The following is a 26664-nucleotide window of genomic DNA, read 5'->3' on the forward strand; positions in this document are numbered from 1 at the left end:
GTAAATTTTAGCCCGTTGAATAACGGGTGCTAGGAAGGGAAGGGGCCCAAATTCGCCCTCCCGCCCTCCCAGCTGCCCGACTTCCCCTACCCCGCACCCCCCCAAAGGAATAAGGGCCTCTGCGGCCGCCACAGCCGCAGCCGAAAACCGCCCTCCTGGCTGCCCGAGCCCTCCTCACCCGAGTCAGCCCGCAACAGCCGGGCGAAGTGCAAGCATGTTTTTCAAAGGTAAAGAGAGGAGCTCGCGAACAGAGCTCCTCTCTGTGCTAAGCCTCTTCTCAAACTGGTGCTTGGGCAGCGAAGGACGCTTTGCGTCCATAGCAGCAGTTTGGGCATTGGCTTAGCACAGAGAGGAGCTCTGTTCCGGAGCTCCTCTCTTCTTCGCAAAAAATGGATTTTTGATCGCCCGACTGTCGCGGGCTGCTCTGGGTAAGGAAGTCTCGGCCAGCTGGGAGGGCGGTTGGCGGCCATGGCGGCGGCCGCGGAGGCATTCTTCTGGGCCGTTTTGGCCCTTAATCATTTGCGGGGGGGGGGGAGCGGGGAAGGAGTATTTGGGCAGCTGGGAGGGCGGGAGAGTGGGCGGTGGCGGTGGTGGTGGCCGGGCAGACTCTGGGGGCGCCGCTGCCGGTCCGGTCCGCCCCCGCCTCACATTCCCGGCCGGTCTCCCCGGAAGGGCAAGGGCCCCAAGGACTCGCAGCCGCCTGGCTGCGGCGGCGGTGCCAGGCCTCGGCGGCGGCTCTGCCGCCACCTCGGCCGGCTTACCCCGTCACCTCCTCCCCCCGCCCGGCTTCGGCGGCGCGGCTCCACCGCCGCCTTGGCCGCGCTGCATCCTCTGGCCGAGGCGGCGGCTTCGCCACCGCCTCGGCCAGTCTCCTCCTTCCCCGCATTCCCGGCTTCTTCGGGGCGGCCGCTTCTGGCCGCCCAAGATGGCCACCGGGTGCCGGCCCTCATGTCTCCCTTGCCCTGTTCTGCGCCTGCGCTTCGCGCAGGCGCAGAACAGGGCAGGGAGGCACGAACACACGCTTGGTGCCCGTCCACGGACGGACACCAAGCGTTTTATTAGAGAGGATTCTCCTGGGTGTGCCTTGGAATGTGCATCCCAGCATCCAGCTGATTGGCTGGGTGGCAGATGGGCCTGATTGGCTGAGATGCATCCAGGAGGATTGGTTGCTCGGCAGCGGCAGGCCTGGCTGCAGAGGCCAGAGGTAGCGGTGGGCCCAACCCAGCTGTGGAGGCAAGGCCCAGGAGATGGGGGGAGAAAGTGGCGGTGGGGAGGAGAGGCGCCTAGGCCTGGAAGTGGAGACTGAGGCAGAAGGTGAGGGGAAGAGGTAACCACCGGCCCCCAAGAGCGCACCAATGATCTGTGCGGGGTCGGCTAGTAAGGGGAATATCTTACAGTGCTAACACATGTAGTCTGGTCTCCCATTCATATGCAACCAGGGTGGGCCCGGCTTAGCTAGGGGGACAAGTCATGCTTGCTACCATAAGACCAGCTCTCCTCCCTACCTAGGGACACCTTAAGGGTGTAGTCTATAATGATGTCATCCACACTGATTCAAGATGGTGAACACCTGAACATTTGAGATGAGTGGAAACCAATTTGGACCAAATTTGGTACAGTTGTAGGGATACATATGGACATCTCAAATTTTAGTTTTATCTCAAATAGTTTCTGATGATGTCATTCATCCCAGTTCAAGATGGCAGATACATGAACATTTGAGGTGCAAGTTAGTGATGTGCACAAACCGGTCTGGCGTTTGACTGGGTTTGGAGGTGGGGGTTAAGGGATATGGAGGGTGCTCTTACCTCCCCCACTGCATTTCCCCCATCAGTGCTCTCCCCAAAATTGCTGGGCTGCAGCACATCTCCTTGAAGTCCCGCGTCAGCAATTTTGTGGAGAGCACCAGTGGGGAGAAATGAGACGGGGGAGGAAAGAGCACCCTCTCTGTCCCTTAAATAACCCCACACACACACCCCTCCTGGGTTTGCATGAACCAGTTCATGCACATCGCTAGCACAAGTGGGCTAACTTGTAAACAACCTAACCGATTTGGACCAAATTTAGTCCATTTGTAGGGATAGTGAAAGCAAAGTAGACAGATTAGTTCTTACTAAAATTTCTTGTAATAGAAGAGAAACACACAAGCAAAAAGATGCAATAGACTTAAATACAGAAAGGAAACAAACCAGTAACATCAATAACATTAATATACTTCCTTGTCAGTCAATAACATCAAATGCCAATCTCATATTAACGCAATCAATCTTTCTTATTTGCACAAACTGGAATAAAACAACGTATTAGCTGTACAATTAAGCTATATAGGGGAAACAGTTTGTGTAAAAGTAAAGTGTGCAGTCACGTTGATTTCAACTTCGTGGTTTTCTTTGGTAGAACACAGGAGGGGTTTACCATTGACTCCCCTCACGCAGTATGAGATGCCGCGTTTCAGCATCTTCCTATATTGCTGCTGCCCAATATAGTACCAGTGGGGATTTGAACCGGCAACCTTCTGCTTGTTAGTTAAGCATTTCCCCACTGCACCACTTAAGATGGTCCAGTCTGTGTAGGTATCTATATATTTAATTCTCTTGGGACCATGCGTGCCCAGGATTTGGTGGCGGAACTCTCGCGACACGCTGCCAGAGTTCAGGACTGAGGGGAAACATTGGTTGAGGGTTGGAGGAGCCTGGAGGAGGAGACTGAAGGGGTGCTGCTCCGGTGGCTGGGGACAGCTATCGAGGGGTGGCGAAAGGAGAAGAGGCAGTGGGCGGCTGCGCAGCTGAGAGGAGGCCGGCTGGGCAGGTGGCGGTGGCAGCGGGCTCCTGAAAATGGCCAGGCAGAGGCTGGCACAGCAACTGGGCTGTTTTGGCAGGGATGGGGCCTGGGAGTGGGGAGAGCGGTGGAGGAGGCAGCAGGCCGTGGCAAAGGAGGCGGCCAGCGGGTGGAAATGACTGGGAATAGATTGGGGCAGAAGGGGGGGGGGAAGCAGCGAGGAGAGACTAGCGGCGCAGATGCTGTGCACCGGTTCAGCTAGTTAGTACATATTTCTGTAATGCCCTGAAACTGGGCTGCATTCCTAGGCAAAGTTATTTGGAAGTAAGTCCCATTAAACTCAGTGAGATTTACTTCTGAATAAATCTACATAACAGACACCCTGTTCTCCATTCTTGTCCTTTCCTGTTTCATCTCTATACTCTGAGGCATTTCCCTCCCTAATTATTTATTATGCTAAGCTTCAGCAGGTAGAAAAAGAGGTTCACATTATTCTGTTTATCTTTAAACAGGGTCTCAGGTAACTGACAGTGTCTGTCAGCTGGTGTACTCAGAAAAATCTATATAATTCTTTCTCCAAGACAGGCCATGCGTGGCAACCTCTCGCGAGAGCTCTGGACAGAGCTCTCACACATGAGATTGGCGGAAAAATAATGGCGGCGGTGGCGGGCCCGGCCTGGCCACAGTCAAGAGGCAGCTACGGGCCCGGCTGCGGTGAGGGCCCTGCCTGGCCGCCGGGGTGAGGAGGCGGCTGGGCTGCCAGGAAGAGGCGGCTGCGGAAGAAGGCGGGAGGCAGCAGGTAAGAGGAGCCCAGCTGGGGTGGCTGAGATGCACCGTGCCCAGTGGGGAAGGAAAGCACTGCCGGCGGGCAGGGAGGGAAAAGTCAGAGGAGGCGGTCGGTGGAGCCGAGGCATCGAGAAGAACCCGACCAGGGAAGGAAAGAATGGCAACAAACTAGCAGCGCAGATGCTGTGCGCCGGGTCTGCTAGTATAAACTATCTGCTCAATAACATATCTATTATATATATTTAAAAGAGTTGTTTGTGGAAAAGAGTTGATTGAGCAAAACAACGTTATACTTCTTGATTACCTAAGGTAAAGCCTGCTGTTGAGTCGGTGTCGACTCCTGGTGACCACAGAGTCCTGTGGTTGTCTTTGGTAGAATACAGGAGGAGTTTACCATTGCCTCCTCCCGTGCAGTAAGAGATGATGCCTTTCAGCATCTTCCTATATCGCTGCTGCCCAATATAGGAGTTTCCCATAGTCTGGGAAACATACCAGTGGGGATTCGAAGCAGCAACCTCTGGCAACCTCATCAATTCATTTCCCTGCTGCACCATTAGGTCGCTGTATCTTGATTACCTACTGATACCAAATTTTTCATACCCAATCGTGCTACTTACATTAGCTCAATTCACTACTTTTACACCAGAATATTCAGGGAGAAAAGGTTTTTAAAACATTTGGGGGGTATTTTTAGAATAAATTCTCAATACAAGTGAGAAGGAATCACTTCTTCCCATTATACCTGTATCTTATGGTTTGTTTGTTTTCAGTTTGTTCTGTGTCCCCTCCAGGATCTGCAGGAATTAAAAGGTAGCAACTTCTAAAAGCCAAATCTGAGGTAAAAGTAGTCTGCAGTGTGCACAGCAGAGTTTTGGAGGGAAAGTTATTGTGTGTTATGATTGGTTGTCTCAAGGCAGAGACAGAAGGTTCTGGATGCCTGGGGGGAAAAACTCCCTGATTGGGTAATGTGGAACTGGATAAAAGGGCGGGTTGAGCAGCCAAGGGAAGGGCTGTGGGAGAAAGGATCTGTGAGAGTGTGTGCTGCTGAGTGAAGTGACGGATGGTGAGAGTGCTGCCAGGGGAGATGATGAGAGGCACCTTTAAGTGTGCATTAGTAGATGCTTACTTCCAGTACCACTGCACCTGAAAGCTGCTTTGAGCAGCAGTGCACCTTGTGGCAAAGGATCCACTTCACCACTCACCTGGTCACTATGCTAGACACTCACCTGGTCTCCGCGCATGCATGGAGGCCAGGTGAGTGGTGGAGCCAATCCCCCCACCACAGGGGGTGCTGGGCACCACACCACTGCACTTAAAGGTGCCTCTCACCACCGCCCCCCAGCAGCGCCCTCACTGGCTGCCACTGGCGGAGTGTTGTGTGAGCCAGAAGGCTGGGACACCAGCAGAGTAGGGTCAGGCTGAAACTGCTAGAGAAGGTAGCAGTGAGGGAGCTGGTCTTACTAGAACCTGCTAGTTGAGATGTGCAATTCAATTCAACCTTGAATTGATTTGGGTTGTATTTGGGGCAATTTGGGGATTCAACCGCAAATCAGATCACTCTCAAAACAAAGGGCCTGATTCAGGGTTGACGATAATCACCCCCTATTTGACCCAACTCAGTTTGGGTGGTTTTTCCAGGGAGAGCTGGTCTGTCAATTGGGGTCAGCAGGTAGACTAGCCCTCCACTCCAGACTTGGTGCGTCAGCCAGCCTCAGAGGACTGGTCTACCCGCCAACCCCAACTGATAGACCATCTCTCCCCAGAAAAACTGCCATTTTAAGGCCCATTTTTCCATCTCTCCCTGGAAAAATGGACCTCAAAGTGGAGCTTGAATCACTTGAATTGATTTAAGGTTGATTCGTAGAGACATGCTAGCTGAATCCGATGAATCAGTTTGAGTTTTTGAGATCCGACTCAAGCTCGAATGGAATCGCAAAATTTGATTCATGCACACCTCTACCTGCTAGACCTTGAAAGAAGTGGCTAGCAAGCTTGTTTGTTTTGTATTTTGAATTTTGTACTCTTGCCAACTGAACTTTACATCATTTGTCCCTGTACTGTGTTTTGAATTGTTGCAACCTTTTATTATAGTAAACCTGTTCTTGTTTTTATGCTATTTTACTGGTGTCTGTGTCTTATTATTTTAGTCCTACCTCACACCTACTTGCCCATTTTATTTACCACATTACTAATTTTTAATATTGTTTTTGAAAGACAGAGGACTCAGTGACTAGAAGTGGAACCAGTCACTAGCTACAAGTCTTCTTTAAATTGGTGGCTGAGGATGGTTAGACTGAGGGCCAGCTGCAGCCAAGCCCTCACAATAAGCCTCATGTTTTAACTTATTGTCTCAATTTATTTTTAACACTCATGTCAATAATTCAACAACAGTATGATGCCCAAGAGAAGCAGAAGATATTTCTCAGATTTAAATGAAATGTTGGTTATTAAATGAAATGTTGCAAGTTGAAATCCCACAAATTTTAAACTTATTTTACTTCCCCATTGCAAGCACATTAATAAAAAATTCTATTACATGTTTAATTTCTTGAACTTTCTTATAAGTGTGATCTATACAAAATGACTTTGCCTGGTAAACAATGGGCATCACCTCATAGTGCTAATATATTCTGACCATACAATCATTTCCCCCACTCTACACTTTTCAATTGAAACAGAAAGGCCTAGGAGTAGGGGAAGGACTGTAGCTCAGTGGAAGTGCATCTGCTTTGCATGCAGAAGGTTCCAGGTTCAATCCCTGCATCATCTGGTAGTGCAGGGAAATATCTATTTGAAACACTGGAGGGCTGCTGCCATACAACACTGAGTTAGTTGGACCAATGATCATCTGATTCAGTATAAGGCAACTTCCTATGTAATCTAGGACTTGAATATAGACTGTTTGCATGTTACACAGAGAAAGCATAACTGCCTTCAATCTGATGTCAGGTGAGCACAGACTAATTGAGTAAACTGGCTACAACCAGATTATTGAGAGTGCTGGATCATCTAGAGTTGCAGAGAAGCGAGATTTGTTGTTGTTGCAGGTGGCTCTCTCATCATAACAGTGCAGCAGAGAGGTCAGAAGTGTTAATGGAACTGGCCTAGGGGTGATTGGTCGGCACCCCCAGTGCCTGGGCTGTGTGGGGAATTAGCTGTTAAATGGGTCAGCTCCACCATTTTTAATTTGTGCAAACCTTTGGACTCAAGAAATGATGGGATTTGAGACAAGGATATAGTTTCAAAATTAATTAAAAAGAATAATTTATTTGAGATAAGGGGGATACGGGAAGAGAATGGTTTGATTCGATCAATAAAAATGTACTAAGCAATTTAACTATAATGAGGCGTTTTTAACTTAAAGAGCAATAAAGTACATTTCTAAATAAACCAACAGCAATGAGGCATTTTAGCTTAAGGTCCAATTGTGTAAGTTTCCCAGGCGGGCAAGAGAAAGAAGACTTGAGATAGAGAGATGGAGTTGGATTCAAGAAAGGGGAGCAGGAATAATTTCAGGGCCCAAGGAGTGGCGAAGGCTCATATTCACCTGATCTGGATGAGGAGACTTCTAGGCTGCAGAATCCCACTTCTCTGTGGGTCCAGTTTCCTATAGGTGTGAGGCAGGCTGGATGGACTGGCACAAAGACTGAACCAAATAGTCATTTCAAGCTCTTTTCAGGGTGTAGGAAGGCAGAAGCAGTGCCCAATGGAGTCCCAAGTGTTGCATACAAGGGAGTAGGAAGATGGTTTGCTGGGATCCTTGGAGTCTCCAGTGTATAGCATACGAGAGCACTTGTGGGTTGGGGTCCCAAGTGAGAGGCACAGTGGAGCTTTGCTGTCTAGAATTGCCTGGGTGGACCTGCACAAAATGCATTTTTTCTGATCACAATTTTCCTGGTGGAACAATGAGGGCATGCGTTTTGCAAGTAAGACTGTGATAAAAATCAGACTATGCAGGCACATGAAAGAATATCTGTGTCGGGACAGGCTCTCCAGTAACCCTATCAAAAGTTTCAATGGGTACTCCTCTATGTCTGTGTCACTGATGAGAAGAACATTACTTCACTGCCTTATCTACGTTTCTTCCTGCTTGGCATATGTTTCTTCCTGCTTCCAACCCATCTATCATATATATATATATATATATATATATATATATATATATATATATATATATAAAATTCTCTAAGGCATACCCGACAAGCTAATCCTGTGTGTGGCAGCTCTTGAGAAAGAGCCCAAGAAGCACCTGATTGGGCAGCAGGGATTCCATATGCAAATAGGGAGGAGGAGCTTGTGATAGTTAAGGTCAGTTGGAATGCAATTGTTACTGGTTGGAAGATGTTCTTGGTTGTAGAGGAGAGGGATATATATATATATATAGATAGATAGATAGATATAGATATATAGATATATGAATATGATAGTGGGCAAGATCTGCGAAGAGAGGGGTTGTGAGGGATGAAAGAGCCCCTTCAGGAGAAGGAGGCTGCCACTGTGTAAGTTAAATGAGTTAACAAGATGAACAAGATCTGTTAGAGAGAGAGAAAAGGGAGGGGAAGAAAGACAGGGGAAGAGTGAGCAGAGGAGAGAGAGAAAAAGAAGGGAAGGAAAGAGAGAAAGAAGGAAGGTCAAGGGACAAGCCCAAGGCAGTCAAGCACTGTTCGGGGCTACCAAGGCCATTGGTGGAGGGAGGCAGGCAAGGGATGGGTCTGGGCCTATCAGCAGCCTGAGGAGAATGAGCAGCCATGGCACTGGGGGCAGCAAAGAAGGGCCCAGTAAACTGCTGCTGCTGTTCCTTTGGGGAGAAGCAGGAGTGGGGCTCAGGTGAGGAGGTCTCTGAGGCTAGTGGGCTGCAACTTGGCCAATAGGCACCAGCAACGCTGCAGCCACAACCAACCAAGAGGGGTGAGGGGGATGGAGTAAAGAGATGGAGGAGTGGCCAAGAGGGGTGAGGGGGATGGAAGCAACAAGATGGAACAGGAGCAGGAGTTCGGCTCAGGTGAGGAGACCTCCGGGGTGGGCTGTGGCAGGGGGTGAGGGGCACAATCAAGGACTAGTGCACAGATGCTCTGTGCGGGTTAATGTAGTATATTTTCTCACTGCACCCCCTTCACCTTTCCTCTAAATAAAGAGTTAAAACTATATAACTGAAAATACTGTGAATCTTTACGGAATTATACTATTGCTTTCTGGTGTTGTAAACTGAGGCATTTTTTCCCCTGTAGTATACATTTCCTAGGTTAGGTTTGCTGATTACTTTCAGTGGGGGGGGGGAGCATATTTTTAAGCATATAGAGAAAGGCAACTAAAAAAAGCATCTACAGTGCAGTCCCACGAAAGAGTCACTATGTCCAATGGAGCTTACTCTCTAATCCTTAGGAAATAGGTCCCTGTTCCAAGGGACTCGCAATTCAGCAAAACACAAGAGACAAAGGAGGAAGGGAAAGGGAGGCAGGGTAAACATAGAACGAATATGTGATTATTTCAGTTTTGCATACTTTGGCTTAGTTACAATACGGTAAGGGCACTAAGGGGATGTACCAAAGAAATAGGTTAGCCAGTTTTCTTTCTAAAAGTGTTCCAGTACCTAGTACCAACGCATACAGCAACATTCCAGCGCAAGTTTTAACGCAACTGCATCCTTATTATGCAGTAATTTTAGTACTACCAAGAGCCTTGCCAGGACAAAAAGTTGGCAACCTATCTGCCAGGGCTCCTTGCGGCTTCTTCCACCGTCCAGTCATTTCTTCAGCTCCAAAACTTTGCCAGGCACTTTTCTAGCTTTGCCAGAAAATAGATAGTAACCCTACTACAAACTCCCAATCGTAACCCGGGCCCCTGCATGCGCATGCCTCACCACTTTATCCCCTAGCAACAAGTGCGAAAGAAACACACTCCCTCTCTAGAGCTCCATAAAGAGAGTAAACAAGCACACATGAGACTTTTATTTTCAAAGAAAACTTCAACTCCCAGGATGCTATGCGGCAAACAGAGCAAAGCGCCGCGCAACACAAAATTGTAACCCCTTCCCTATCTTAAGCCACATTTGGCTCAAGCAGAGAGCGCCTTTGGGAGAAAGGCGGGGGCGAGAGTCGGGCAAGGGAGAAGGAGCCGCTTGCGCAAGCGCAAAAGACCGAGAGGCTGAGGAACAAATCATAGCCCAGGAAACAAAACTGCCGGCTTTCAAATCCTCCGCCTCCCTTTAACGCCGTCATCCTCGCAGGCTGTGGTGACGGCGGCGGTAGTAGCTTCAACGCGACAGGCTGGCAGCGGAGGCTTCGCAGATTAACGGCCGGGAGCATCTCGCGCGCCGGTGTGGGCGGTTGGTGGTGGGTTTGAGTTCCCGTAAGATCGTTGGTAAGTCGGCGGGAAGAGGGCGCGGGTTGGCTTGGCTTTCTGAGGGCGGGGCTCCTCCAGCCTGTCCCCGCCACGCGTGCGGGGGCGGGAGGTGGGGAGAGAGAGAGGTCTATCTCTGTGTCAGCTGTTGTCGCCGGGAGCGGAGGAAGCACTTCCCTTTGCTTCTCGGGCTGCTTGGGTCGCCTTCTTCTCAGTGCTCGCGCCCTTGCCCACGTGCCTCCGGCTCTTGAGAGCCAGGGATAAATACGGGTTGGGGGAACTGGGTCGAGATCCCCGTCAAACCCCTCCGTCGCTACCCTGTATGACATCATGCCCCTGTTTGCCAGGCAGCTTTAGGTCCCCGTCATGAGGGCAGCTTTGCCGGGTTGTGTAACTTTTGCGTTGCGCATGTGGAGTTCTTGCATCATGCCGTGGGGATCTCTCGGGTAGTCTCCTCCTCCTTCTCCACCACCTTTTCTACTGCTGTTTGGCTGGCAGTGCGTATTTTATGTCTTCAAAACTAGCCCGTGGCATGGGAGGGTAGCTCGGAGAACAGTAAGGGAAAGGAACCGGAAGCTGAACCAGCTAAGTAAAGAGCAAAATTCTATCCCGCTTTACTAAAGCAATGACTGGTGAGCAGAATAATCACTTGTAACAACAAGAACTACAAAGAGTTAAGTACTAAGCGACCAGGAGTAAAGGGAGCAAAACAACAAAAGTTAACTATTTCCACTTTCTGGAAGTGACTTTTGAGAGTGAAAAGACTGAAAGTTTGACCTTTGTTACAAACCACCAGTAAACAGTGTTGTAGCCATTTCCAGATTGATGAGATGTGTCCAGTACTATGCTTTCACTGTTTTCAACACAGATAAAAGCAACCAGGCTTTTCCTTTCTTTTAGAACAGGAGTGCATGTGATGTTCTGCTGCTATCTGTGTGTGCACACAACTCAAACTACATCAAGGGCCATTTGAGGGCTGCACTGTCACTCTGAGCTCCATCCGGTCAACATTTATTGCCCATGTCAACTAATAACACTCTTTTGTTCAAGCAAACTAAAAGCCATGATACATTACTCACCTGAGAGAATTGTAGAAGTGAATACTGTGTTTTTAGTAAGCTGTCCAGAGTGTATGGAAAAACAGGATATAAATATTTTAAATAAGACCAGCATAAATCTGTCTAAATACTTTCTGTGAATGGTCAAGTGCAAGTCTTATGTCTAACACTGAATCATCTAATGCAAGCAGAGTGCAATTTGACAGCTATTTTCCTCCACTAATACTCTGTGCCATTGAAGGAGGTTCTAGGTGTTCTCTGTATCTGAAGGGCTAAGCACCCATTCCTTCATTGCATCCTGCAAAAGAAACTGAGGTGAGTCTCACGATCAGGGAGAGGTGCCGTAAGGGAGTTTGCGGGGAGAGTGGGCTTAACCCATTGCAGCACATGATCCCATTGCAGCACACGGTCACCCAAAAGCAGGCTAGGCTCCTTAGCTCGCTTTTGGGTGATTGTGAGAATTGCCTCAAAGTATAACTGAGCAGGACAAAAACTGATCTGCAAGCTGTGGATCAATTTTGTTGGATAGTTCTTATCTATTACCTTTCTATTGGCTGAAGTAATGTGGGTTTTTTGAGTTGAAAGTGTATATCCAAAGCAACTGTTGAATAAGGATTCAGGTTGAAAACAAGTGATTTAAAAGGTTAAGAGAATACTAATGCCAGAAAATATAATTAGGCGTGTGGGGAATGTGACACCTCATGACTAAAAATAGCTGAAACTATATTTTTAAAAGATAGCAAGCAACAGCAGTGCTGTGGACGTAATTTCTGGTGCAGACATTAAATGATACAGAACAAGTAGTACATTGCTACCTAACTAAAGTCATTAGACAGCTGAAATCTTGTAACTTATGCGAGAATGTCAGTCTTTCACCATAAAACTATCTGTGCTTTGGAGGAATATTTTTAAATCTTTGAAAATTAAAAGGGAAGCTAGAATGATTGATATCTGACTTAGTTACCGATAGTAGAGTTTACATTTTGCAATTGATTATAGCTTCCCATCTTAATTTAAAAACCAACAACTTCTTGTAGGATTGTGTGTGGTGCTTAAAAGCTCCTCTCAAAATTCCACACAGAGAGCTGAGTTCTGCAATCTCCATAAATTATGCACGTTTTCATAATTTAGTCTGCTTCTGCTTGTCATGAGGAGAGACAAGAAAAACACTGAAGCCTTATCCCCAACTTAGGTTGTTATGCAGCCTATGCCTCACCCTTCCCATCTGGTAAATCACCTGGTATAACCCATAAACAAAAGAACAGCCCTGCTGGATCAGGCCCAAGGCCCTTCTCCTGGAGATTACCAGCACCAGCTGGTAACTTCCAGGCTTGACTACTGCAATGCTCTCTACATGGGGCTTCCTTTGTACATAGTTTGGAAACTTCAGTTAGTTCAAAATGCAGCAGCCAGATTGGTCTCTGGGGCAACCTGGAAAGACCATATTATGCCTGTTTTGAAACAGCTGCACTGGCTGTCGATATGTTTCCAGGCAAAATACAAAGTGCTGGTTATTACCGTAAAAGCCCTAAATGGCTTAGGTCCAGGTTACCTTAGAGAGCACATTCTTCTGCATGATCCCCTCCGCACATTAAGGTCATCTGAAGAGGTCCATTTCCAGTTACCACTGGGCTGTGGAATGCACTCCATGCAGAAATCTGCAATTTGAATTCTGTATTGGCCTTCAGGAGAGCCCTCAAAACCTATCTGTTTGGCCTGGCTTTCCAGGGTTTTTAAATGGTTGTAAATGGTTTTAATGTTGTAACCTGGTTTTTCAGGGTTTTAAAACTGTTCTGACTGTTTAATTGTTTTGTTTTTATGGTGTTTTATAATCTCTGTTTTAATATTTAATTGATTTTAATTGTATTGTTTTAATTGTAAACCTACCTGAGCCATTTTGGAAGGACAGTATAGAAATTGAATAAATACAAATAAATAATAATAGTGCAATAGTGAAACATGATTCTGTATTATGGCACTTTGGATTCTGTGTTATTGCACTTCTTCATTTAGAGAGACCTATCGTGATAAAAGGCTTACAGACTCTTGATCTTTCAACTATGGGTAGGCTAATAAGGAAAGGAAAGTTATCCTATTTTCATCTTACTGGCAGATCTAAAAGATCTAAGCATGAAAGGGCTTAGGTGGACTATACTACTGTTAAGGATGATAAAGGAGAGTGTGTTAAATGTTGTTTTTCTTGATCCCAAAATAAATAAATAAATAAAAAGCTTACAAAGCAACAGATAAGTTATATTTCAGATCTACTACAAGTTTCGAGCCTTTCCCCTTGTTTTGTATAATCCACTGGACATAACATTTATCCTGTAGCACTCATCATGTTGTTTTCTTAATGCACATTTTTGGAATTCCAAAACTCATCTTGTATAATAATTTTGCAATACTAATTTTTGCTGAACTGTTGACCCACAGATGACACGCTTTCTGGTTCTGTGGTTCCCAAATGTTCTGGTTCAAAGGTGACTTTGAATTCTGTCTGTTGTGAGCCATCCACTGTCTGTCTTGGGCAAATTTGCACAACTATTTTTGGAAGTGGAAGTCACTGTGAAATAACTTCCTCTGCCTCCTTTTATAAAATGAATCGAAAGTACTCAACATGGTAAAATTGCTAGGAAAAGAGAGAACCTGTAATTTTACCATGTAGTTTGGAAATTTCACAAACAATTTATCATATGAACAATTTGAAGTATCACCATTTTCTGTCTTGTGTCTCTTGTGTCTCCCAAAGAAATTGTATGCATTGGCCATTACATTTAGGAGCTCTGTTTACATGGTCCTTGCTGGCCTGGGCTTGTGACCAACAAATAACAGGACTTAAGTTCTAGTTCAGAATTGTCAGAATAAGCCTCACAAAATTATCAAACATAAGTCCCCTGATTACATCCCCTTGAGCTTCCAGTGTAGTCTGCAGTGGCTATGCTGAAGTTTATACAATTCAACCTTTTTGTCCAGTCCAGGAAGTTGATGCCTTTTAATATTTTATTTTGAAAAGTTGATTGTCCTTATTTGTTGTTAAGGAACCCTGGACAGCTAGCAAAGTCCATTAAAAAACTAACTAACTAATAAAAGCAATGTACCTACATTTAGTAGGAAGACTTGATAATGGTTTGAATTCTGTATCATATTTTCAGCCTCTCTCTTTGTTCTTTTAAATTAGTTGTGCTGAGTGATAAAATATAACTTGAAATTTGGTAAGAATGTGTCTTAAACAGTTCCCTGTTTAATTTCTGTGAGGTTTACTAGTGACTAGGACAGAGACTCTTGAGTGTAGTGTACATGGCTGGGGAAATGCTTCCTTCCCTTCCTGTACTATTGGGAAATGAAGCAGGCAGACATTAGGAAGTGGACATTGACAGCTGGTCCTCATTAACTTTAATGTTTTAAAAAAATTATTCACTTTTGCCACCACCACTACCACCACTGTCCATATTTCCTTGCCTAGGCTATATTCCAGGTAGTGAAAATTTTGTGTGTAGTGGACATTTATAAAATGACTTGAGGAATCTATTTTTAAATGAATGCATAATTTTTGTTTTTGTTTTAAATTATGAATATGACCTGCAGTTCTGCTGTATAATTTAATTTGGCTCTCCGACTAATTTGTGTGACATCTTTGTGCTAGTTCATTCTTTGTCTCCTGATATCATTCCTCTTCTGAAATGTGCTGATGCTCTGAATGCTAAAGCTGCATTATTTATGTGGAACTTAGCAGAAGCATTGTGATGCACGCTAGTAAACTATGCTATGATTACCTTTTCAACTGCTGTTTTCTAATCCATTGCTCTTAGAAATGGGTGTGTGTTGGGTGTGTGTTAGCTAAGTATTATTTTGCTTTAGTTTCCCCCTGCAGCATGTAACATGGCCTGCTTGTTTTGACTCATCTAGGTAAATCCTGTTATTTTACAGACAGATTTTACCATAGTGTTAGTTTGTCTACTCCCTGTTTCTTCTTGAGTTTACTCCAAGAAGAAAACCGTTCCTGTTTTCTTCTTGTGGCATACTATGATGTAAGATGACAAAATATTATTGTTATGTTGAATTTGTTGGCTTATAGATAACTGCTTTCATGATTCAACACTAACTCCCTTGTACCCACCCCAAATTCTTTTTCATATTTTAAAAGAGTCTACTCCCTGGGGATTGAAACACCTTTTAAAAAGATGATAGTGGATAATTTATCTTTTCAGCACCTTCCTCAATTGTTAAGGTTTGGCACAACCTGGAAAATGGCATCAGAAGACATTACTGAGTTAGCAGAGTCACTTGCTAAAACTCAGGTTGGCGGCGGGCAGCTAAGCTTCAAAGGCAAGAGTCTGAAGCTCAATACTGCAGAAGATGGTAAGACAATTAGCAATGCTGTTTGTGTCATAGCTTAATGGGTTTGAAATCTCTTTTAAGGCAGGAGTTCCTGGAGAAGCCCAGCCAAAGATATGTCGCAGTAAATTAATCCTTATAGTAGTTAACAGAGGGCAGGACAAACCCCGGGTACTAACTCAATATTGTGCCTGGACATTTAAACACGGCACCTAAATCCGAATTACTGCCTACGCTTACCATTTATTAGTTTTTCTGGACAAACCTCCCATACTGGCTCACACACAGCAGGGTTGCTTTAAGGACATTGAAGAGGGGGTTGTGAGGAAAGGTGCATGGGTTGGGTGGCCACTCCTGGATGCTTATTTGTCAGCCTTTATTGGTTTTGTGGAGCTCATTATAGTCATTATATACTGTGAATGCAGTCCATGATAAACTTCTAATATGGCTCTCCATGCTAAACAACTTGCCTAGTGGACATTCTGACTTTCAAAGTAACACTTGCCTTTCTCACACCCTCCCAATATACCTTTTTAATATATAGACATGGCTGCCATGCTTCTGATTGGCACCTGGCTGCTGAGATTTTACAAATATATATCTGGATGGGTTTTTGGTTTTTTTGCTTCAAACCATCTTGTCAAATATTGTGTTGATAAGAGAAGAGGAATGGAGGGATTACATGAGATGGTAGAGGGCAGAAAGGGCATGGAATGTGAATTATGAGCGAGGCGGGGGGGGGATAGACATTTGGCCAGGGAATATAGAAGCTCAACACTGGATTCCTGACCAAACTTTTCTTCTTGCTTTTCTCTACTCCCTACCCCTTTCATGACAACAGGATTTTGTTCTTTAAAATGATAGAGAATGGTTTTGGGAGCAATTATCCAGCTTCTCTTAGTATTTAGCTTAAGTTTTACATGTATTCATTTCTCAAAAACTTTCAAGAAATTCACATGACACAGGTTAGCAGTGAAACCTTAATCTGTGGGAAGAATAAGACTTTGCTTTCTTTGTACAGCTGATGAGGTGATCAAGGAGATTGAGGAGTATGATGGCCTGGAAGCATTGCGTCTGGAAGGCAACACTGTAGGGGTGGAGGCAGCAAAGGTCATCGCCAAGGCTTTGGAGAAGAAATCTCAGCTCAAGGTGAGCTTCTCATTAAATGGTAAACGGTGGAGTAGCAAACTCACTGTCACCGTAAGTGGTGCCGCGGGAAAATGCTTGACTAACAAGCAGAAGGTTGCCAGTTCGAATCCCTGTTGGTACTATATCAGGTAACAGCGATATAGGAAGATGCCGAAAGGCATCATCTCATACTGTGTGTGAGGAGGCAATGGTAAACCCCTCCTGTTTTCTACCAAAGAAAACCACAGTGCTCTGTGGGCGCCAGGAGTTGAAATCAACTTTAGCACTTACATTTATATACCGCTCTATAGCCGAAGCTCTCTAAGCGGTTTACAATGATTTAGCATATTGCCCCCAACATTCTGGGTACTCATTTTACCGACCTCGGAAGGATGGAAGGCTGAGTCAACCTTGAGCCCCTGGTCAGGATTGAACTTGTAACCTTCTGGTTACAGGGCAGCAGTTTTACCACTGCGCCACCAGGGGCTCATCATCTTTACCACATACTTTACTAGCAAACTCACTACATTGATCTGTAAGTCAAAGTTATGGAAATACCCTCAAATTCATTGACTGAACTAGCCAGTAAAACAGCCCCAGGGATCTGAATAAATTGCAAGCATAAGAAAACTCTGAATTGTCCTAGCAATCTTGTAAATTATAAATGACATTAAACGCAGTGCTTCCTGCAACTCTATTGAATAATGAAAATCTATATCAAATTGATCTTGATAAGCCTGGTGCCTTTTAAACCAGGTAGGAGCCTAAAGTTGCCACTTTTATATGCAGGCTTTTGTTGCAAGGCTTTGCTTATTAATGGGCCAGACCTTTAGTACAGTTTTGATAGACTCAAAATGGTAGCATAAATCCCAATTGAAATAATTGTACAAGAAAAGCTTGTAGTTTTGTGAGAAGTAAAATGAATTGGGAGAGTTCAGAGGCAAGCTATAGCGTAGTTTGGTAGGTTTTGCTTTGGGGAAATCCTGCAGCCACTCTTTTGAATACTTTACACTATAGGATAGATAATATTTTTGTGTGGGGAAGAGATGACTGAATAGAAGGACTGTATTTAAAGTAATTGGAGGCTTCCTCTTGAAACTTTTGCCTTTGGATAAAGCAGTGAACTGAAACCACTGCTGCTTAGTAAGCTTTATTTGGGTAGGGTGAGTGGTAAGCTTTTTGTTCTTTTGTGATAACTGGAATGGCTGAACTGGGCTTTGAGGACATGATGATTCTATATGCTACTTTGTATATTCCCTTTAGACCTTGGTAGCTTTGACATAAATTTCTGAACATTCTTAAATAGCTGTTACGTTGCATCTCATAAATTGCTGTTTAGCAAAACAACCTGCATACATTCTGTGCATTGTTCACCAGATTGTGCATTGTTCACCAAATATAAATAGCTTGTAAAATACCATGATTTTTATGTATTATGTATGTGTCTCCTACTAGAGATGTCATTGGAGTGATATGTTCACAGGGAGACTGAGGTCTGAGATTCCTCCTGCTCTGGTAAGTGCAAGACTTGGTTATTAATGAAACTGATGAGACTGTATTATACCTTAATACATGTTCTTAGTGTCTAGTCTTTCTGAGGCTGAAGTTCATGAATAACTTCTGAGCTTGCTCGTTTGCAATGGAAGGAACATTTTTACAAAGGCTTTAGGTGGAGGCAGGGATATGATTATCAGCCAGCCAAAAGGAAACTTGGGAGTAGGGACCATAACTCAATATTAGAACACATACTTTGCATACAGAGTCCCAGATTGAATCTTGGCATTTTCAGTTTTAAAAATCTCAGATAAGAGAGCTGGGAAGACCTCTGCCTCGGATCCTAGAGAGCCCTTATTAATAAACAGAGTAGAGAATACTTGCCTAGATGGACAATGATCTGATTTGGTATAAGGCAACTTCGTATGTTCATAGCAGTGTTCCCTCTAAGGTGCTCACACATTTTTTGATATCCTCTCAGTTGACTTTAGATCCTGCTCAGGTTGTATCAGGAAGGCTACACTCTGAATGTATGTGCATGCACACTGCCTTGATACTGCTGCCCAGATCAAATTTCATTCCACACAAAGATGAAAAAGACTAGAACACTGGTTCATATTCTTGCAAAGTAGTTCTGAGAGGAAAATTGCCATGCTTGTCTGATGAGGCTAGCAGAGGAATGAGGTCTATAGAATGAGAATAGGCATAGTAATAAAATCAATTATGGCCTGCTCCTCTAAGCAATATGTGATTTTAAGCTTTGAGTTCAGTTGCCATGGATTACCAAGTTACCAGGAAAAAAAAGAGACTGTGGTTAGATCTGAGTGACTTGATAGTTTGGTATGAAAACTAAAAAGTAACTTGAAGGTGATGTCCTGGGGTACAAAATATCATGGGCTTTGTGCAAGATATCATGGGCTTTGAGTGGAGGGATTTTTCAGATTTAACTGTCTGATTATCTTGCAGATCTCCCTTGGAGAGGCCCTTGTTTCTGCTGGCTGCCAGCTTGTAGAGCTGGATCTGAGTGATAATGCTTTTGGACCAGATGGGGTGCGTGGATTTGAGGCATTGCTGAAGAGCCCTGCCTGTTTCACCCTGCAGGAACTCAAGCTAAACAACTGTGGCATGGGCATTGGTGGTGGCAAGGTAAAAAAACATTATCTGTACCTGTGTAAGGACAGCTAGTGGAGACCTTGACTTCTAGTCCCCTTTGTTTTCAGTGGCTGACATCCAGAGCATCCATCTGGGAACGCAGTGAAGCTGTGTCCCCATAAAAAGGGATTGCTCCTGGCTCAGCTGGAGTATTGCAAAACAGCAGAACACGCACATGGGGAGAGGGCAAAATGATTTTCGCTGCTCTCCCCAACCCTCATAAATGTTTCTTGCCTTCAAAAGATATGTTGCTGAGGGTCACTCAGCCCTCAGACATATTTTTGGAAGGCAAGACGCTTATAGGGCTAGGGAGAGTAGTGAAAATCATTTCCCCAATATGTGCATGTTCTCCGGCTGAATCAGGAGCAGCCATTCTGCTGCATCCTCAGATGACTGCCCTGGATGTCAGCCACTGTTATTGTTTCAGGTTGTCTTATCAAGCCTCCACAAGCTGATCGGGGTGGTGGGTGGGGTGGTCTGTTTTGTAAAGGATACTCGGAAGCAGTGCCTGTTGCATCTTCTGCTAGCCTTAAAGATTCTTGGGAGAAATGTGAAACTGAAACCCTGATTTGTCAGATCTGGTAAAGACCCTATGTCCTTTACCAGATGTAGGGAAATCAGAGTTGAAGACAGACAATAGAACTGTTGCATCTTACTGACCTAAATTCCCCTCATGATGTTACAGCTGGCAATAGACATAGTGGTTTGTAATGTGTTTAGCAGAGAATTAGCCTTGTGTTATATATAGGATATAGTAGCTTAAATGTGCCTTAGGTGGATGGAATCCTTTAGGCTAAAATGACATCATAGCAATGTAAACAATCGGGCACTTTTTTCTTTTCTAGATCTTGGCAGGAGCTCTGAAAGAGTGTCATAGGAAATCAAGTGCTCAGGGCAAACCTTTGGCTTTGAAACTATTTGTGGCTGGCAGGAACCGCCTGGAAAATGATGGTGCAACTGCTCTTGCTGAGGCATTCAGAGTAAGAACAAAAAGCAGGAATTTGTGGACAAAGTAGTTCAGCTGTCTGAAATCTGTGGAATGGGAAGTGGGGATGAGTGTTAAAGAGCATGCACATGCTTCCTGTAAGGTGTATGTTATCTGTTCTTTTGGTGGGGTTTTTTGTTTTGTTTTGGTCTTAAAGTTCTGGTCTTTAAACATCCCTGAACAGTGTGGATGGTGGGCAAGTTGTTGCAGCATCAGATAGGACTATCTGGTACTCCCTTGATCACAGCTGTGGATGGCATGCTACTGTGGGGTTATCCTGTGTATGCTGCATGATTCCTGCTGGAGTGAGCTTCCTGTCTGCTTGCCTGTGCTCCCCATTTGCTTCCTTGAATATCTGGTGGTAGCTTACCTGGGATTTGCCCAGATAGCTCTCTCTTGTGCTGTGCATCCTCATGAGTCATCTTTGTGAAAGCTACTTTCTGTTGGGTGTGAAAGAAGAGTTGAGCCCCCACTAGTATCTCCCAGTTTCCCCATGTCATCATTTTGGCAATGGAAAGCATGTTGTGGCCAAGTATCTAAAGCAATATGTTTTTAAAGATAATTCTATCTCACATTGTGTTCTGTTTCAAAGCCTCTGGTGTACAGTAATAAAAGCAATACGGTCTAGAAATTTGGGTTTTATGTAGCATTTCTTAAAACAAAAACTAAGTTTCATGGCTTTGAAACAATTTTATAGCCTGCCCTGGAGCTAACTTCCTAGAGTGCCTACACTTGTTCACTCTGCTTATCTGAAATGTTGAAAGGCCCGTCTATTTGGAACACTTCATGGTGTACAAATATTCATGTGAGATGTTCAGTGATCATTGCAGCTGGAGAAAAGCTTCTGAGAATTTTGGAAGAATTCTGTTATCCCCTTGCCATCAGCTGCATTTGTATAATTACCTCCCCTGCTGTGTTGATCCTCAGGTTATTGGAACTTTGGAAGAAGTCCATATGCCACAGAATGGAATCAACCATGCAGGAATCACAGCTTTAGCTCAGGCCTTTGCAGTCAATCTGTTATTGAGGGTGATCAACTTGAACGATAACACTTTTACAGAGAAGGGAGCAGTAGCCATGGCAGAGGTAAGTTAGTTGCACTTAGATTTGACCCCTTTTATGTTAGCAGTGATCTGGGTTAGAAAGTCCTGATAAGAAGTGGAAGAGGAAGCGCTTTCTACAGGATTGAGTTAATCTTGCAAGGCCTGAGCTTTTAATTTCATATGTTCTCTGCTCCACTCAGACCCTGAAGAAACTCAGACAAGTGGAAGTGATAAACTTTGGTGACTGCCTAGTGCGCTCAAAGGGTGCTATTGCCATTGCGGAAGCTGTTAAAGAAGGGCTCCATAAGCTAAAGGTATTGACCACCAATTAATCTTCCCAGATAATGTAGAGCCATTAAGAAAATTCTAGCTAAGTGGGTTATAGGATAAGACACCTTCTGCCCATTGGCCCTATATTCTAAATTCCTAAAATAGGGATGGGCAGAATACATTGCCACATTGGTTTATGCTTGCGACAGCATTCCATCTTAAAACTAAAGGTACCATCAAGCCACCTTGCTATGCATTTTGATGAAGTAGGAAATAAATCGTGAACTGAAATGGATACCATGCATTTTTTAATGCTGCGGCTATGCCAAGCTGCTTGGCAAGGGTGTTGGGGTAGGGAACCTGTTGTGTATTTGTTTTTGAGAGAAATGTAAATGTTTTGTATGTAATTCAGACTAAATCTGAATTTAGTCTGGTCTAAACTGCATTGAGTCAAATGTGGTCTGAACCACTTTGAGTCAACGTTAAGCTTTACTAGAATTAGCTTCTGTGGGCCTTGAATCAAGAATTAAGCGTTGGTTGCAGTCTGCTAAACTGGGCTACTGATAATACATCCACTCTCTTGTTCCAGATGTCCTTTTTAGTAAAGCTTTGTTGCATTCCTGTCTCATTACTATATTGTGTGAATTGGTGGTGGTGTGCCTGACTTTAGAGTGGGTTGTGTTCTAACCTTGTGAAAGAGTTGCTGACATTTTTCTCTAAAATCTGAATATTCCTATAAAATCATACCTTCTGTCTGTCAGGAACTCAACTTATCCTTCTGTGAAATCAAGCGAGATGCTGTTCTGATTATAGCTGAGGCTACTGAAGACAAGTCAGAACTAGAAAAGCTGGATCTCAATGGTATGCGAGTATGGTATTGATGTATGTTGATTATGCTGTATTAATAACTAGAAGCCTACAGCCAAATAATTGGTTGATGAGTTAAAATCAACACATGAAATTTGCCTCCGTTTCTCTTCTTTCACCTACTCTTCCCACATATCCTTGCTGATTCTCATTCCACTGCACGTTTCCTTCTGCCACTTTGCCTCTGGATTTCCTGTCCCTTAAGCTTCTGGGATTTCATGCCAGTCCTCAGCTGGCCACACACAGCTATTTAGTCGTTAACAGTTGTGTGATGTTTTTAATCCTAGCAAAACTGATTCTCTTACAGAAATTAGATACAAACAATCTGATAGTTTTGTTCCCTGAGCAGAATGTTCATTAACATTCCTTGCCATCACACCAACCCAGCTAATTGGTGTCTGAGGCTTCAGAGCCCCAAGCACAATATATATTTTATTTATATATATATATTTAAAAAGCCTTTGCACAGAGTCATTAGCCTAACAATCCAGCTGCAGTTGCATTTCATTCAGAGGGCATTCACTCAAGCATCTGATTGGTAAAGGCTCTTCATATAAAGGTTGTGATGTTAACAGCTTTCCTCAGATGAAAGCACAAATAATTCTCAACAACATTTGTTGTTTTAAAAACAACAACTTGGTTCTAGTGGCTGTAGAGTTCTGCCAACACAAGTTTCTGTTGTCTTCACAGGCAATTGTTTTGGAGAAGAAGGCTGCGAACAACTCCAGGAGACTCTTGAAGGCTTCAACATGGCCGAGGTCCTTGGATCCTTGAGGCAAGCTATAAAAAGAGGCTACAAATATCTGAAGCTACAGTTGCTAGTTTTCCTAGTTAAACTGCTAGTAGTAGCTCCTGTTTTGCATAATTTCTGTGGGGTAGGGATGTGCAGAGAACCGGGCGGGGGTGGTTCACAGATGTGGGGGTGCACTTACCCTTCCCGCCACTCTTCCCCTTCCCACTGCTCCAGTTTTCTACTGTCCCTCAGCGCGGCAGCCATCCGATTGCCCCTGTTTACCAGAACTATCTAGAAGTAGCCAACGCACACCAGTGTGCCTGACGTCCCTGCACCAGTGCGCGCAGGCACATCAGCTACTTCTGGATAGTTCTAGTTAAAGGGGGAAATGGGGCAGCAGGGAGCACCCTCTCCTGCCCTTAAAGCAGCCCCTTGCGCCCCCCCCCCCACTTCAAACTGGCAGCTGTTCGAACTTGTTCAGAGGTCCATAAATGGCCTCTGAACTGGTTCCGTGCACATCCCTACTAAGGGGTGGGTGGGTTTGTTTGTTAATAACCATTTGTTAATAAGAATAATGTTTGTTAATAACAATCAGAAGAAAGTCCCAGGAATATAATGCTGGACTAAAGACCCTTGACATGCCCTGCTATATACCTGTTGCCCTGAGTTTTGGTTCTTGAAATCTGTGTTGTTGTGACCCTCTGGAAACTGCTTATTTGGTTACATGTTGAAGATCAGACTGCTAGTTAATCTCTGCTAGAGTGTATGCAAGCAATGTTCGTGACTGAAAATATTTTTCATGTAACCCTTTTAAAAGAGTGAAAGGTAGGGAAAGAGTTGTGTTCCTGTATTTGCAGTTGTGCCATTTGAATTTGGCCTTTTTGAGCTCTTTGGGCATTGCGGAATGGATTTTGCAAGCAGGTTAAGTTGGCTTTTATACAAACCGAGGTGCAATTGCAGTGGTTTTAACAAGGCAACAAAAGTGTGCTTCAGGAACCTAAACTCCAATAGCCTAACCAAATGAAAATAAGTGATTGTTCTCCTACTTCTGCTCAATATATCATACTTATCTGAAAGATTGAGTTTTTCATTTAATAGTTTCCCAACTGCCTCTAAAGAGCTTGAAAGCTCCCTAAGACTAACTGCTATACAGTTCGATGCATTGGTACCTTTATAACAGATCTGTAATGATGATAATGTGTTTGATTTTAGTACATTAGTTTCTCCCACTTTGCTTCCAGGCACACTGTGACACTAAAAGTAATATTTGTGCTTGAAATGTGTTTGGCTCCATGTTTGATTACTTGCCACTTGATAGAGAAACTATTCTAAAATGGCAGAAATCAAGGAAACACCATGAAAACTGAGTTGGGAGCAATTTGGCAACTTTTGGAGAATGGTGCATTTCCCTTCTAGTAATGAAGGACTAGTGTAGGCATTGGTTCCTCTCTGAAGTGGCCCATAGATGTTGGTGTCCATCCTTAAATTCTGAGTTGTGTAAAGTGAGATTCAGATCATGAAGGAAATGTGTCTGAGAATTCTAAACTTGCTTTGTCGCAGTTCTTAGTATTTGTATTTCCCCCCCAGATTGCTCAGGAACAAATTGAATTTCTTAAATTTTAATTAGGATTTATTTAAGGTTACAATCCTATGCACAGTTCCATGCAAATGAATAACAATGAACACATGGAACTTCTGGATAGATGTCTGTCTTTGGACAGACTACCTTATGCTGGTCATTATGGCTTATAGCTAAGATAATAAATGGAACCAAATTGAATGTTGGTTTTACTTCCTTCTCAAATTCCTCTACCTAGTGATGATGAAGGGGACGATGACGATGAGGATGAGGAAGATGACGATGAGGATGAAGAGGAAGATGAGGAGGAGGAGGAAGAGGATGTGGAGGAGGAAGAGGAAGAAGAAGAAGAGCTACCTCAAGTACAGGAAAGGGGCCAGGGAGAACAGGAATCTCTGACACCTAAAAAAATCTTAGAGACACATGTATGTAAGAACCAAGTAAAGTTCCTTTACTTTCAAATGGCAAAGGAGGGATATTATCTGAGTGCAGGGGTGGTGATTTTTAGGCATTCTGTTGAACCTGAAGGGCAGATTGATATCTGTAAACCCAGCATGTTGAACTAGGCTGACACTTTAATTTCAGTGTTTATGGGAGTCTCCCTTGTATACAATGGCTGTTTATGGCTCTTCTTTTCAGTACTTCAGCTGTATCACTATAGTTAATTTGTATTTGCAGAGTGAGTTTTCTGGGTCCCGGGCCAGCAGCACAGCTGGGCCAGGTTGGGCATGGGTCCATGAGCCCATGCCCATTACAGCACTCCCTATGCAGTGGTGCATATCAGTGGAAGACTTGTGCCACCAAGTATTCCCCATCAACCAATGGGAACATTCTTTGAAGCCCCTGCATCATTGCTTCACTGGCCTATGGGGAGGGCTGAAAGAGGACCTGTTATGCAAATCCTGACTCTCACAGCAACTCCTCTCCATCAGCCAATTGGCTTGCTCTCAAAGGTCTTTGTGAGGACACAGGGGCCTTTTGGAAGCAAGCCCATTGGCTGGTAGGAGAAGAAGCTGCCATTGAAGGACATGGAAGCAGCCACTCCTCTTCTTCCCATAGTGAAAGGTGAGGAGCTGCTGCAAGTCGATCAGCAGCAACTCCTTTTGCCTCAACCCTCAGCCAGGTGGGAAGGAGAGGAGTTGTTGCCATCTGGCAAGGTGGGGTGCATGAGTGAGAGGCCTAGCACAATCTGGTATTGTCCATACTTGGATTATTATTAGCATTCCCTAATTTTCAGGTCTGTCTGTTCTCAGGATTCTACTCCAGTGTCTTCTCCAGCTCTTCCTCCTGTGGATGTTGGTACATTTCTTGCTTTCCCATCCCCAGAGAAACTATTGCGACTGGGCCCCAAGTGCTCTACCTTGATAGCTCAACAGGTAATCTGCTGCCTTTCTCCCCTGCACCCTTTTATGTAAGCAGCTGCTCTGTGTACTGGGAATGGTTGGTGCCACTGCTCTGCCTGGCAGTTCCACCTCATTTGGTTCTTCTGCCATTTCCATTTGTAAGAATGTTCTGCATGTAAATGTGTAAATAAAACATCCTTTTCTGACTATATTCTTCTGCAGAACTGTTCAAGTTGTTCCCAAAAAGTTGATGATAAAGCTCCAAGTATAGCAACTATGACCCAATTGTTCTTTTTAGCAATAAGATATCTTGCCATATGCTTATATTCTGGAGTTGTATTTCTTCTAGACAGACACATCTGACACAGAGAAAGTTGTCATGGTCTTCCTGAAAATCTCTTCTGTGTTCAAAGATGAGACAACAGTAAAAGCAGCAGTGCATGAAATAACAGGTAAGCATTTCTTTTTGGTCCAAAGATCTGGGAACCTTGACTAGCAAAATGATGGCACAAATGAGACCACCACATTTTGTGTCTCTGGGACGTATGTAGATACCAATTGTATGGTGTGGCCCGCCATAAGCATAATAATAATTTTGGCAGCCTGCCTGGAGACATAAATTGAGACTTATTGAGCCTTCTTTGTGCAAAATACTTGGGAGACATGATGTCTGTGTAGTTCAGATTGATCGGACTTGGGACTGGTGGGCCAAATGGTAGATTCTAGGGGCTCTGTTGGACAAACTGTAGATTGGCTCAGCACATAGGTCACACA

At 44.3% G+C, this 26664-nt stretch overlaps 2 protein-coding genes and 1 long non-coding RNA gene across 7 annotated transcripts in view; 2 read left to right on the top strand and 1 right to left on the bottom strand.

Annotated features, from left to right (window-relative positions):
* The window catches only part of ZC3H7B (zinc finger CCCH-type containing 7B), an 88071-nt gene extending 83671 nt beyond the window's left edge, over positions 1–4400 (bottom strand). Inside the window, exon 1 of one of the 2 annotated variants that reach the window (XM_053253912.1) lies at positions 4307–4400. The gene's annotated coding sequence lies outside the window, so the exon portion shown is untranslated. The remainder of the gene's footprint in view (positions 1–4306) is intronic. The other variant, XM_053253909.1, reaches the window with a different exon arrangement.
* LOC128326668 (uncharacterized) lies at positions 1178–5680 on the top strand. The gene is made up of 2 exons (XR_008308180.1): positions 1178–1314; positions 3360–5680. It is a non-coding gene; the product is annotated as an uncharacterized LOC128326668 (long non-coding RNA).
* A 2773-nt stretch (positions 5681–8453) lies between these two features.
* RANGAP1 (Ran GTPase activating protein 1) overlaps positions 8454–26664 on the top strand; it is a 34991-nt gene continuing 16780 nt past the window's right edge. Inside the window, exons 1-13 of one of the 4 annotated variants that reach the window (XM_053255271.1) lie at positions 8454–8566; positions 15170–15320; positions 16318–16445; positions 17880–17939; positions 18885–19064; positions 19916–20050; positions 20983–21141; positions 21299–21412; positions 22130–22229; positions 22926–23010; positions 24786–24972; positions 25801–25923; positions 26240–26342. In XM_053255271.1, the coding sequence (XP_053111246.1) occupies positions 8495–8566; positions 15170–15320; positions 16318–16445; positions 17880–17939; positions 18885–19064; positions 19916–20050; positions 20983–21141; positions 21299–21412; positions 22130–22229; positions 22926–23010; positions 24786–24972; positions 25801–25923; positions 26240–26342 (1597 nt within the window). In that variant the 5' untranslated portion in view covers positions 8454–8494. The other 3 variants (XM_053255272.1, XM_053255273.1, XM_053255274.1) reach the window with 3 other exon arrangements.

This window comes from Hemicordylus capensis, chromosome 5, assembly GCF_027244095.1.
Source record: "Hemicordylus capensis ecotype Gifberg chromosome 5, rHemCap1.1.pri, whole genome shotgun sequence".
NCBI classification, from domain to species: Eukaryota; Metazoa; Chordata; class Lepidosauria; order Squamata; family Cordylidae; genus Hemicordylus; species Hemicordylus capensis.